A 15,147-nucleotide genomic window follows, 5' to 3' on the forward strand; every position below is an offset into this window, starting at 1 on the left:
CTGTCTAAAAAACCGGAAAAGAAGCTGGCCGACAGAGAAAACGTCCACGGCTCTCTGGTAAGTCTGGCAACAGCTTTACGACATTGAGGGGGCAGTACTTGGAGTTGTCGTAACTCTGTCTTACTCTACGACTCTGGCCCCACCCAGGCTTTTCGTTCGCATCTTAGAGTATATATTAATAGAGACGTCACCGTATTTCTCCTCCCATTCACTTGCATTAAGTTGCTCAAAAGCGCATGAGGCGATTTCACTCCTCCTTCCGGGTAGGAACAGAGTGCATTCTGGGATGGATTGCCCAAACACATGAACGCGCTGGCCGTTGACTATCATTGCGCCATTTGTGCTCGTTCACCATATGAAACATAGCGTTCACGTGTCATTGCCCCAATAACATGAACGTGCGCAATCGGTGCTGCCACACTATCAAAAGAGCCACGCACGTTTCCGGCTACGCACAGCTTCAAAATCGGGTTTTTAGACAGCTGTTGGATGGAAAAAAAACTTGCGCGACGGCCAGATTCCCGGAAGCGCTCTCCTCCGCGTCAATCGTCCGCGGAGGTGGAGCTTAATTCCTATCCACCAGCTGTCTAAAAACCAGCTGCGCACACGCATCACAGCTTATTCTGTCCGCGGCGCAAAACCGTTTTGCGCTTATGTGTGGAAACGGGGTCTCAGTGACGTCTCTATTAATAAATACTCAAAGGTTCGCATCGGCTCAAAAAAGGGAAACAACATACATTTCCTGGTCTAGGAGTGGGAGTGAACTACAGTGCAAGAGGGGCGTCGCTCTAGTCGAAATAATGGTGACATCGCTGTTTTCTAGCAGGGAGGGGAGAGGTGCTGCCGCAGCCACACTATCGAAAGAGCTGCGCACATTTTCGGCTGCGCACAGCTTAAAAAACGGTTTTTAGACAGCTGGTGGATGGAAAAAAAGCTCCACTTCCGCGGACGACTTGCGCGACAGCCAGATTCCCGGAAGCTATACTGGTTATACTGGTGCTCATTAACGTCACATAGGTGAACAACCACAGACTGTGAACAACACATAGGTGAACACGGACATTGCTGTTCCTTGGAGTGGTTGCACCACTCAAAAAGGATGCGCTTTCCAAAAGCGCAATGAATGAAGCACAAAAAGGAGCGCAACACAGACGCTGACAGGCGCGTTTAGGAAGGAGGAAAAGGACTCACTGCTAGCCCCCGCCGGGGCGACAGCGGACGGAGTCCCTTATTCGTTTTGGATTCCCCAGTACCCCTCGACTGGGAAGTTGGAACAGAACCATGGTTACAGTTATCCCCCCGCCAGGATTAGAAAGACAATTTTGAGTTCATCTTGTGTTGTTTTCTACCTCCCGTTGCTGACCCCCTATATTGGTCAAATAAATAACCGGGGCTGTTGAGCCCACTGAATAACTGTCTCCTGTGTCTTGGTCTGGGTCAGATGCTACAGAGCGTCATGTGATCATGGCTAGATATGTGCCTGTTAATTGAAATTCTTGTATACCCACAGGGTTTTGCTTAAAGGACCACTTCACCACTTTTCAACCTATCTTCATACAGTAGTAGGTCCTCACTAATAATCATGAAAAAATGGCGCAATCTTTTTCTACTTGGTCTGTGTCTCATAGGAGGGCTGTGGGCAGTTCAGAAACCGTCTTCCAGTGACATCATCGATGGGGAATACAAGCTAATAGAAACTGCAGGCTTTCTAGTACTGCAATGCGAAAATGGAAGCCATCGTTCTCACGATAATGAAAATCTAAACATTTTTGTAAAAACATATTGTTTAAAAAAATAATCTGCCTATTGTTTATGTCACTGGAAGACGGTTTCTAAACTGCCCACAGCCCTCCTATGAGACACAGACTGAGTAGAAAAAGATCGTGCCATTTTAAATCATGATTATTAGTGAGGACCTATTAAGATAGGTTGAAAAGTGGTGAAGTGGTCCTTCAGATTTTGCTTGCTAGCACGCTGCTTAGACAATAAAATGCAGAGACCATATCTCCCATAAATGGAGCCTTTAATTTGTTGCAATAAATAGTTAATCTATTCTGACATGAGTGTTTCCTGTCTGAAATATACTATATTATAATCTCTCTCTCTCTCTCTCTCTCTCTCTCTCTCTCTCTCTCTCTCTCTCTCTCTCTCTCTCTCTCTCGCTCTATATATATATATATATATATATAGCCCATATGGTTGCTTTTGCCTGCTTTAAAGCCACCTTGTACTTTGCAAATGGCAATTTTTTAAACAGTTACCTGTTTAATTTCTATGTATGCTTTGTTTCTCTGTAAACAAACAGCCTATAGAGGATCTAAGTATTTAATGGTCTGATATATATATTAACCTACTTAAATCCTCCACTTTTTTCCTTCCACACCACATTTCTTCTTGTTTTTGGCTAATGTTCCCCCAGAATCGGGTTCAAGTGTTCAAACCATGGTTGAACCAAGTAAATATCTTCTACAGGTGAGGAAAATAATGTGTGCATGTTAATGTATGGATCGGTTTATGTGTGAGAGCGTTTGTTTGCATGTTTGTGTCAGTCCTGTTTGTTTGTATATTTGCCAGATGACTTGACAATCTAGAGACCCACAGATGCAATTTGTTTAGTTTACTATTGTTTCCCTATCCCCTAGATAACTGATATCATATATCAACATTACGAAGGATTTTGGACTGATGACAGGAAGAAAGGTATCTGACACATAGGCTGTGGGCTGGGCTGAATTAATACCTAGTATTACATGTGTGTTATTAAAAGACAGAAAGAGGTGAGCAATAGTCAAATCATTGGCACATCCCCAGAGATAATGTGTAGCAAGTTATTGGCTTATATCTGTTGGAGGAATATCAGAACATGCTCTGAAGAAAATGCCAAATAGCAGATCTAGTTATTCAGAAATGGCCATGGGGAATTGCATCATCATCAAATAATCCAGGGAAAATAACATTTTGATTGTACATCCTATGGTTCAAGATTTATAGCCCTTGAACAATTTGGGGTGGATACATTTGGTGCTGATCGGTCTACAAGATGAACTCCGATATTATGCACAAACATATACAGACAGACAGGAAGAATATAATTTGTTCAATTTATTATTGTTATCCACAGAGAATAACTGATATCAGATATAACCATTGCAAGAGCTTGGATTTTGGACTGATGACAGAGGAGTATATATTCAATAGTGACCTTGGTGGAATGGACTGAATCTTTCCTCTAATCTAATAAGAGGGTTTGTCCCTTTAAGAACTTCTGCACACTGTCATTGTCTCACAGCTGAGTTTAAAAGGCAGGTTGACCATCCCAGGCATCATTTGTGTGGAACCCATCATGGAGAGAGTGGTGCGATTCACCCTTCTTGGGTTGTTGCTGGCTTTTGGTACTGCAGCACCAATCAAGGTAGGGTAATATACAGTATGAATATGACATGCATGTATTGGGGTGTGCTTAAATTAGAGAGTAGAACTTCAACTGTTAACATAGGAATATTTAATATGTGACGTCACATGACAGATAAAAGTTAAATATTCAGGAAATGTGTTTTTTTTTAATGCAGACTGGAGATGAGCTCAGTTGAAAGCTTTTTCGGAACATTATAATTATTGAATCTTTCCAAATAATATTAGACGTAGTAGTAATATGAGCACATATATTAGTAGGGTAGGGTAGGGTTGGATTGACGATAACAACCCCAACCCTACTCCCCCATTACTGGTAGAACGAAACATTCTTAAACCGTAAATTGTTTCAACACAGTGAAGTGAACTATGTCTCTTCAACAAACACCACAAAAAGAGGTGAAGGACCTGCTGACTGTTGTTTAATACTTTCAGTGTGTGTGTGTGTGTGTGTGTGTGTGTGTGTGTGTGTGTGTGTGTGTGTGCGTGTGTGCGTGCGTGCGTGCGTGCGTGCGTGCGTGTGCCTGTGTTTGTGTTTTTGCAGAAAGTAGTAGTACGATGGATGTACAAAGGCCTCTCTTGTGAAATGTACATGGTAGTTGAAAAATGAGTAGTTGGGTAGTTGATATAAGGGGTGTTTCTGCCATAGGACCAATGAGATTCCCAATGTGCTATTCCTGCCCAACTACTTGTTGTCAGCATTGTTTTTATTCTCTGGTCAAGTTCTGGTCAGTGGTCACTAAGTTGTGTTGTGTTTTGTGGTGTATATTTCTAGGAGGATTGGGACATCTACAGCTTCCACATCAACTCCACTGTGACCAGTCGCTATGCCACCACTGTCATCACCAGCCGTGTTGTCAACCGTGTGGACGCACCCAAAGAAATACATTTCCAAGTCAGGATCCCTAAGAATGCATTCATCAGCAAATTCAGAATGTGGGTCTCTATAGAAATGAATAGAAAAAGCTTTCACTTAACTCAAATCATGAAGAGTTTCGGAAACTGGTCTTACCCCGGAGAATGCATGACAACTTATTAATTATTTATTAATAATGAATTGTATACAATGTTGTATGACAGTGTCAATCATTGAAATTAAATAACTGAAATTGTCTAAACTGGAAATGTGATGCTGTTGTACAGTACAGTAACCTCTAAACCACATTGATCCCAGTTTCATGACAAAGTACAAATTCTTCAGCTCTTTTACACTGTTGGTCTTTCTCAGGCGTATTGAAGGCGAGATGTATGATGGTGTTGTGAAAGCTAAGGAGCAAGCACAACAGCAGTACAATGAGGCTGTGTCCCGGGGTGAAAGTGCTGCTGTCGTCAGGTAAATGGTGGCGCTGATGTTCATTTTCAGTGTGAAATAGTTAACATTCATGTTTTAAAAACATTTCTTTCTTTTTGGTACAGTTCTGTGGGGAGAACACTTGAGGAGTTTAAGACCTCTGTGACTGTGGCTGCTCTCCAAAAGGTGACCTTTGAACTCACATACGAGGAGCTTCTGAAACGAACACTGGGCAAATATGAGCTGCAGATCCACGCCCGACCCATGCAGCCTGTCAAAGACTTCAAGGTGAAATACAGTAGGAGTCAGTAATACGAAACGCTATCAATTGTAGTCGCCATTGTGAAAATAATGTGAAAACTAATACAGTTAGTCCTTGGTTCTATCACTTAACATGTATGTTTTTTTTTTAAATGCCAGATGGATGTATACATCAATGAGAAGCCGGGCATTACGTTTGTCCAGGTTAAAGGAGGATTAAGTACCAATGCTCTAGCCAATGCTGTTACAAAAACACACGCTCACAACCAGGTAACGTTACTGTCCAGTGCAGTACATTATTTTACAGGTCAATATCGAGGAAAGTTACAGTACCAATGCTTGTTAACACTAACACATCATGAGTAAGTACGTTTGCTTTTACAAATATGGGAATGCTTTCAAAAAATCTTTTTACTTAATTTTTTTTACAAATCCATGCACACTAATGACAACAATATGCCATTCACAATATATTGTACACCTTTCTAAATATACTCTAGACTAAGTAGGGTTCTGCAGTTGTTTATGTTTCTTAATAACATTGAAATTTAATATCAATATTTTAACATTATTTTCTAGTCCCATGAATCCTCTTCTATTTAATATTAGCCTTGTAATTTTGCACTTCATTTGAGGGTGTTATGTGAACGGAACGCATACTGTAAGTAATATACATTACTTATCCCAGAAAGTAGTAAAGTAGAAGTAAAATCAAAGTAATTCACATTCCATTTTGAAAATAACTTCTGATACACTGCCCAGTACAAATTTAATTTTATACAAAAAATGTAAAGGGTATATCTCAAGTCTATTGTCAGTCTAAACTATTTGTTTGTGCTGCATGATAAATATACTGTATGTGAACTGAAGAATGTATTGCTACAGGAAAACCCTATGAGTGATGTATTCTGTTCCTAGGCTTGGGTGCATTTTTACCCTACAGAGCAACAACAGGTCAATTGCTGTGGAGAACAGGGAATGAATGGAGATCTGGTTGTTGCTTATGATGTCAACAGGGACGTCTCACTGGGAGACATCATGGTATGTAATCTTAAACCTGCACTATGTAACTTTCCTCGATTTGATCCCAGTTTCCTGCGAAAGTGTGTACCATTGAGCTAATAGAGCCTGCCTGCTAGCTTGCTCAGGAGATTAATTGAATCTTGACCATCAGGTCAAAATTTGTTTCAGAATCAGTCAGATCCTGTGTCCCCAATTGTATAAGCTATATTGTAGACCATACAGACAAAATTACATTGTATTAGTGCAGCTTTTAATAAACACAAGTGCTATAGAGTGATGTCTGTTCTTCGCATACATAAAAAACAAAGAAGCAAAGTGTAGGAAAACAATATATGCAGTTCAATCAAGAAATATAAACAGATAAAACAAATTTAAGAATGAAAGCAAAGTTCATCTATTTTATTTTGTCTGTTCACTTTTTTGTTTCAACACTTCAAATTTCACTTGAGTTGTCACATGCTTGCACACACCTGGATAAAGGAGGTATCCCAAATTGAAAATGTATTTTGTTTGCACTAAAGAGCTGAGTTCTAATCTTTTCAGTAGGCTATTCTGTAGGCCTACTGACTGTACTCTTTTTCTGCCATCTAAATTCCCATAAAGGTGTCTGGCAGGTATTTTGTGCATCACTTTGCCCCAAGTGGTCTCCCGCGCATACCAAAGAATGTTGTCTTCATCATTGATCGGAGTGGCTCCATGCATGGCAATAAAATGAGTCAGGTATTGTTGTACAATGTTTGTAGCCTAGTGTTTTTTTCCATTTCAAGAGCATACTGTTGTTTACTCGCACTGACATCATTGAAATGTTGCCATAGTGCCATACACAACATTTATGAAGTTCCTCTAATTTACAAAATGATTAATTTGCTCAGACCCGTCGTGCTCTTCTACACATCTTGGGAGACCTTGCGGAAGAAGATTACTTTGGTTTGATCATTTTTGACCACAGTGTTTCCTCCTGGAATAGAGAACTCTCCCAGGCCAATAGTGAAAACCTGGCAGCTGCCAAAGAGTTTGCACGGAACATCGAAGTCGCAGGATGTATGGTTCTGATCTATATACTCTATTGCTATCAGAGCTTGTGACACCAGAATGGCAATTAGAGATGTGTTTTTCTTCTCATTTTAGCCACAGACATCAATGCTGCCGTGTTACAAGGTACGGAAATGCTGAAGCGAAACCCCAGAGATGGCTCTGCATCTCTTCTTATTCTTCTCACTGATGGCGATCCAACCTCAGGTAAATTGTTTGCACTTTAACATTATCCTTTACAAATGAAGACTATATTGCACATACAATACGTTGCTCACAGTATCCAACCAATATTGTTGGTTTTTCAGGGGAGACAAATCCTAACCGGATTCAGGCAAATGTAAGAATGGCCATAAATAAGAAATACCCACTCTACTGTCTTGGATTTGGAAATGATTTGAAATTTGAGTTCCTCGAGACGATGGCATTGGAGAACAACGGAGTGGCACGACGGATTTACGAGGATTCAGATGCTGACTTGCAGCTGCAGGTTAAGAGACATTTCATTTCATTTCATTTCAGTTTGTTGTGTAACTTGTGTTTGGTGTAGAGTTATTTACTATGAAAACGTGCAATTCCCAGTCAGTTTGTTAGTTAGTTAGTTAGTTGGTTAGTTAGTTCGTCATGCGGGCTGTCACGAGGCATGACCATAATAGTCATGTCATCACGTGACATCATCAGGGATCATCAATATTAAGCCCATATGTGGAGATCCCTGATGTCATCAATATTGGCCAGCAACTCTACATCTTACCTCAAACCCTTAGATCTCCATATATGGAGCTGACCTGTTCGGACATTCCATTATGTCGAAAATTAAGGCCCGACCCTACCTGGGCCCTCATCAAACCCTGTACACTCAATACACTGCCCCCGCTGCCACCCTTAGATCTCCATATGGAGCTGACCTGTTCTGACATTCCATATGTTGATCTGACCTCATCAAACCATGTACACTCAAGACACGCTCCATATATGGCCAGTACAGAATTAATTCCATATGTTGATCTGACCCCCATGCCAAAGCGCCAGCGCTCGCCCAGCAGTCTGCTGTCACCCAGGCGGATATGTGGATTTGACCCCCCATAGGTATACAGTAGCCTACAATAATAAAAACAGACCAATCACAAAAAGTATATGAAATCAGTAATCAGTTACGGTTTTTAGTTATGTTGGCAAATTTGATTTGCAATAACTGATGATTTAATTTGAGATTTAAAAGCTTGCAAATCAACGTTATTATTAATGTCCAATGGAAGGAGAAATTCCTAAGAGGATTGTCTGAATTTAGTTGTTATTTCACCAGGGTTTCTATGAAGAGGTCGCCAATCCCTTATTGACAGATGTGATAATGATTTATGTTGGTGGGATTGACCTAACCAAGACCAACTTCAGCCAGTACTACAATGGCTCTGAAATTGTGGTGGCTGGACTCATAGACAACAACACTGAAACATTTACTCCACGGGTTGTTGCCCTTTCGGTAAGGAAAGCTGCATGTGTACAGAGGGAGAAAATGACAATGAACTTTTTGTAACATGCTGCATGAACAACATACAAGTATTTTGTCATTTGTCTGACACAAGGATATATTTTGATGATCATAGAAAAGCATAAAGATGGAGTTCGAGTCTGAGAAAGATAGCAGGCTAGAGTCCACTGGAACCATTTCTGACCCCCACCTCCAGAGGGTCTGGGCCTACCTCACGGTGAAACAGCTCCTGGACAAAGAGTGAATATGCCGTTATATAATCTACTGTATTCTAATCATTGGCATATTCTGAGTCTGTTATATAATTTACATATTTACGTCATGTGACTCATCAACAACTTTACAACACATGTGTGACATCATGTGTCGATTAGGTTGCAGTTATCTGGTGCTGGGAAGGAGAACGTGAAGAAAGAGCTCCTGGAGCTGTCTCTGAAATACAGTTTTGTGACGCCACATACATCCATGGTGGTCACAAAGCCACCAGGGGAGAACACACAAGTTCTCCATAAACCCAAAGAAGGACCATCAAGACCTGGTAGGCCAGGCCAAGCTGGTGGAGTACTTTTATCAGCATAAAAACTAATTTATATTCTATGTATAACACAGGTCAAACCTTTTAGGGCAATCTTCTGAGGAATCATTTTAGAGCAATAATTTGGGTTAGATAACATTTGTAAGCATGCTATGATAAGGATTATGATTATGATTTTGTCTATTTAGTGTTGGAGTCAGAGGTAGATTAACTACTTAGTCCTATTTTATACTTCATGTGATAATAACATGTGTTGTGATGCTATTGTGATGCTATTGCTTCTTTTGTTTTAAGATTTTATAAAGATTAGCCTAAAATGACATGACCCAAAACAGGGACACCAGGTTGGTAGTTAACGAAAAGTCCCAATACATTTTTTAATACAGATTTTTTATTTGGTTTTAGGTTTAGGGTTAGCACCTAACCCTAAACCTCAAAACGACCCCTACACCCACCTGTTCTCCTTGCAAGCCCCTGAGTATGCATATGCTGACCTGTTGGATGACCAGACAAGAGGTCATGCTCCAAGTCAAGACCAAGTCATGCTGCAAGTAAATGGAATACAGGACTATGGAAGTCATGACTATCATGACTATCATGATTCGATGATTTCTGCAACTGATATCTCGGCCACCGAAGTACCACCGACAACACAAGGTATTGTGCATGTAACTGTAAATACTATTTGCATAAAGTCGCAAATTTAAAATAAAACAGGCTTTAGTTAGTTAGTTAGTTATTGATTGATGAGAAAATGATGACAGTTGTATACTTATTATCCCTTACCCACCAAATATTATTAATATTGCTCTCAATAATACCAATAATATTAATGTCAATATCAATAATAAATATAGCTGCAAGCAGTGATAAGGCGGGACCAAGAAAGAAGAAAATATGCAATGAGAACAATATGCACAAATAAGACGCATGGTCCGAATTGTCGTTACCCGGATTTGAACACATGACCTTGTGGTGACCTCTAATGATGTTCAACAATGTACACAACAATGTAATGTGATGAAATATGATATGACCTTATTACCTTTATACTTTTATTTTACTTAAGGACTGAAATACAGGACCAAAACAGACACACAATAAAATAAAATAAAGGTAATAAGGTCATATCATATTTCATCACATTACATCGTTGAATGAACATCCTCAGCCGGGATTTCTTTTTAATCAAAACTATTTAACATAATTTAGCATGGGACCCTCAGGAACAATTTCAAATACCCCTGGGGGTCGATCCTGGACCTCATGTTGAGAACCAAAGGTATTGATGCATTACCTGAAAACATGACAAAATATAAAACTGAGATGAAATCAGTGAGACTCTGTGGCAGGATACTCTCATCCTGAGCAAAGGGTTTAAGGTCTGAGTAAAGTCTTATTTATTAAGTCAAATTCATGCTTTGTTGCATGACTGTGTCACTTGATGATGATGACTTATCCAATCTATTGTTTTCATTATGCGCTGCTGACTTAAATATATTAAAATATAAATTATTGAAATGTATCATTTGTCAAACACAACAACAACAGTGACCAAGGAATGATAGTGCAAGGTGGACAAAAAACAGGAATAATAGGAAAATCCAGAATATTTTTTATATAGTATTATATTAGCAATATTTTACTGCTCTACATACAGTTTCAGGTAAGTTGTTTAATTTTTTAATTAAAAAGTCCATGCATGTACATCTACTAGTAGTATGTACAGTATGTGTTTGTGTTTGTCTAATTTGTCATCTCATTTCTCTTTCTATATCTATTTATTTCTCTCTATCTTTCACTATATGCGTTCTACTAGTTCCATTTCCTCTTCCTCTGCACCACAAGTTTCTGTTAGGAGCTGAAAACCAGACCATCCCACTATGTTATGACGTCAGTGCCAAACATCTGAAATTACTGCAAGATCCCGACACAGGTGAGGTCACTGCATTATATTATCCTGCATCTAGATTCTATTTTCTGTTTGGCTATAACCTTTATAGTACTTTTAAATACACCTTTTGGTGTTTTAAACATTATGTTATAATTTAGCAGATCCTCAAGCTCATATAGCGCGCCACAGAGTGGTGCGCTACAAGCTTGTAGGTCTGCTATTTTCTTTAAATCGTGAAAATATTTATTTCAGAAAACTGGAGGATTTAGAAGAAACTTTAAAAATTTCGAGGTCAGGCCTAAATGGGTTAATTTCCCTAAATGCCAGTTGATCTGATTATTTCTACACATCTTACTCATTACTATTGTGTAGGCTATCGTCACGATCAAATGACTTCAGGACTTTAGTCACTGCTCAGGGAACCATGATTACAGCAGTAACCCAGGCATTTTTGTGAGTTGGTATCTCCTCTGTTGTCCCAGGGTTGTCTGTGAATGGGGAGCTCAGACAATCACTGCAGGGGGGCCTCCAGAAGATCGTTATTCACTACAACAATGATCAGCGCATTGAGGTGAACACCAATTCCATCACTGTGCGAGACGGACAGCATGTGAAAGCTTTCCACTGGGGCCAGGACCACGCAACAGCAGGAAGGTACCAAGGCCTGCGTTTCTTACCGTATGCTGTATATTCAAAAGTGATCAAACCCATGGTGTACTGTCATAATCTAGTTTTTAGATTGTATACTTTGTTAGGCCCATAAAAATAAAAGTATGTTGGGATGCTTGCTTGTATGTAGTGCCACACTGATTCTGCGGCACAATGAGATGGACGTTTCAATTGGAGATACACGTATTGTCATCCTGCTTCATCAGAGGAAGGGAGAGAAACTTCTCTGGCCTGTCTTGAGACAGTTTCCATCAGGAAACAATGCTGAAGGAATTTTAGGTGAGTGAAATAATATATCACATGTGTAAAAATAACAGATTGGATTTGTGTGTGTGCGTGCGTGCGTGCGTGTGTTATCACTATCAGAAATACCTAAAATAATTATTTGTCTAATGATCGTCTGTCTTCCAGTGGCAAAGCCTGCAGTTTATTCCATACTGCAAGGAACCTCTCTTTCAGCAAGACTCAGAATCCATAACAGGGAGGTTACTGCTCTCAGGTATAGTCCAATAAATATTATTATTATTACTATGAAATACTATGAAAACCTGTCAGTCAGTCAGTCCGTCCGTCACGCCTCATGACACACTCCATATATGGCCAATACAGAATTAATTCCATATGTTGATCTGACCATCTGACCTCGTCTGACCTCATCAAACCCTGTACACTCAAGACACTCTTAGTGGTGTAGATTAGGTGAGTGTCGTCATTGAGGGGCAGAAAACAGCGCTCGAGCAAACCTGGAGAGTGACAATGTGAGGGTGGCGCAAATATCAGCCACGTGACTCTGTGGCTGAACATTTGGGTCATCTTTACAGTTACTATTGTTACTGCATTACTTCATAATAGTAACATCTTCCAATAAGAATAATGTGTTTTTCCTCTAGAACATCCGCTGTGGACTACAGTATAACCTCTGCCCCGACCCTGGAATGTTGGTCTGTGTCTCCTGAGCTCGCTCTTCAAAGGGAACTGTCTGACTTCCTTGTGACACAATTATAACTGTGTGCAGGCTTGCAGGATTACACCAAATAAATCTCCAACTGCTTAAAACGAAACACTTACTTATTTAATATGAAACATAGATAAATTGTTGAATAAAGTGTTGAGTCTAATTTAAACTTTGTCATACAGTTACAATGAAGTATAAAGTAAGCTTCACAAGTTCACAGTGTCAGTTAGTTGTCACTCACTTGACACATCTACCGGTAAAAACGGACCTGTCTGTTACTGAATAAATATTTATGTCTTGTTGTTAAACTTAAAGGGTAAAGTCAAACAGAACTGCCTTACTTTTTTGTTTTGAAAAAATAAAAAATAATCTTATGTAAATTCAAGTCAAGTCCAGAGTCCAGGATTTACATTAATGTTCTCTCAATTTCTTGGAAGCTTGTAACAGTTGAGCTATTAAAACAGTATCAATCTGATTTTGTGTTTGTTTTGTTTGCACTGAATCTCTGCTCATTACATTAATCATTTTACTAGTGTATTTCATTGTTTGCTGACTTTGCTCCTCTTCACACTGACCTGACTTCACTGACTCGCCTCATTAGTCATTAGTCAGATTAAGTTGAAGTCGCACACACCAGCCACAAAGTGTGGCCAGCCCCGCCCCCTGCTATTCATTTCAATGGAAGTTGCTCAGTGGCGTTCTGAAGCACCCGGAAGAATGCTCTACTTACTTCCGCATTTGACCACCAACGGAAGTGCAAACAAGCGCTCAATGTTAAACCCCATGCAGCGCCGCAGGGTTTCCTCGTGCTAAATGCATGGGCCCGCCTGCAGTTCCAGCTCTGACCACTACCACAGCACCTCAAAGGCTCTTAAAACAAGGCTCCAGACTTCCCAAAACAAACTTGTCAGGCTCCTACTTGGCCTCACCCCCCGAACCCACCTCACCCCTGCCCACTTTGACAGGCTGGAATGGCTTAGGGTCGAAGACAGAGTGTAATGGGTCTGGTCCAAGATTCGATACACCACCAAGATATGCATGTACCTGTCCAAATACTTCCTTAATGTTAAAGAAGTCCACACCCACAACAGCAGAGGGAGTGCAACAAACCATGTGCAACCAAGATTCGGCACAAACAAGGGACTAAATGATTTTCTTTTCCCTTATGATGAATTCCCGTTCTGCTCTTTGGCTTTATAGAAGTGTATATTTGGGGCACGGTGGCACAGTTGGTAGTCGCCTCACAGCTAGAAGGTCCTGGGTCTCTAAACTGCCTCCCCCTGGCTGTTCCTTCCACATGCTACATCCAACCAGGGAAACTCCCCCTGACAGGTGTAAAGGAGCAACTTGGAGTCTTGGACACTCATGCATGAAGGAACAAGGAAGCATGAGTTCAAGTCCGTTGCTCTCCCCATGCGGCGGAGGGTGTGTAGAGCCCAGGATCACATTAGATTATTGACCCAGGGGTGTATATTTGTCTCTAAATGTTTTGATTAATTGAACAAGGTGGACCCTCTTGTAAACAAGTGTAATGCTTTATTGTGTCGTCCACTCGCAGTTAACAGTCTTTGTATTGAGTTGTGCTTGAATTGTAGGCCTACTGTAATTCTGCATTTCTGCAAACTGTTAATAAATATTTCAATCAATCAATCAATGAGGATCTATTGTCAATTCATTTCGTGATAAGATTTTGTTTGTATTTGTGCTGCCAGAGGGATGTGGGGGGGGAAAAATATATGTCAATTGTTGAAAATACTTATGTGTAATATAAAGAAAATGAATAAACATATGTTTAAAAAAGAAATCAATGAGGATCTTCATATATGGAGATGGCCATAATGGTGGCGTGACGTCACGAGGCGTGACCACGTGTGACCAAAATATAACTTGCTGAAATCTGGACGGATTTTCAAACGGTTTGGTTAGTTATAAAGGTGGTTATGATCCAGGATCAGGAGGATTATCTGCTTACCCGTAATGCTATTTTTATATGAAAGTCCATTACAAGCTCGCTGACGTCATTCATGTTTATAACAAATCAAACTGTTTGAAAATAGGTTGAATTTTTTGCAAGTTATCGTTATGGTTAATTAAAAACTACAGTACTACACCATAGACACAATTAAGTTATGGGTGAGCGAGCGTACTGTAGCAAGATGGCCGCCATGTGGCGCCGTTTCTCTCCATTTCCGAGTCCACGGGACTGCAGCGTTCGGCCGTACCCTGAGTACCTTAGACTAGTACCCAGGGCCATAAGACGAGAAGACAAACTTACGGCATTGAGGGGGCAGAAAATAGCCTGGTCACGTGGTTCATGTACTCGTGCGAGCCTATGGTGCGAGCCCATACTCCAATGCATTCCGTAAAGCCTGGCGTTGAGCCTGGAGTTGTCTCTCTCTGGCCGTACCATAGGGGCCGTACCCCGAGTGGAATAGTAAGAGAGTGGCGACACGCTTTGATCTCGCCGCAAAGCGGTTGCCTATGGGATATAGTTCCAAACATTGGAACTATCTCATTGAGATAAAATTAGCACTTCCGCATTCCATTGTTACAATAGGAGTCAACGCTAGTGTCGTCACTCTCT

At 40.4% G+C, this 15,147-nt stretch overlaps 1 protein-coding gene across 1 annotated transcript; it reads left to right on the forward strand.

Moving 5' to 3' along the window:
* Nucleotides 1-3,343: 3,343 nt before the first annotated feature.
* On the forward strand, nt 3,344-12,564 carry LOC308333721 (inter-alpha-trypsin inhibitor heavy chain H3-like; the record flags this gene model as incomplete). The annotated part of the gene is made up of 15 exons (XM_080790182.1): nt 3,344-3,412; nt 4,187-4,347; nt 4,640-4,744; nt 4,828-4,990; nt 5,123-5,233; nt 5,882-6,004; nt 6,590-6,706; nt 6,859-7,027; nt 7,115-7,225; nt 7,327-7,508; nt 8,325-8,501; nt 8,626-8,750; nt 8,885-9,048; nt 11,422-11,549; nt 12,499-12,564. 15 exons carry the CDS (start codon nt 3,344-3,346, stop codon nt 12,562-12,564), a joined length of 1,971 nt encoding a protein of 656 aa, XP_080646308.1.
* Between the last annotated feature and the right edge of the window lie 2,583 nt (nt 12,565-15,147).

This window comes from Protomyctophum bolini, assembly GCF_963924005.1.
Source record: "Protomyctophum bolini genome assembly, chromosome: 2".
NCBI classification, from domain to species: domain Eukaryota; kingdom Metazoa; phylum Chordata; class Actinopteri; order Myctophiformes; family Myctophidae; genus Protomyctophum; species Protomyctophum bolini.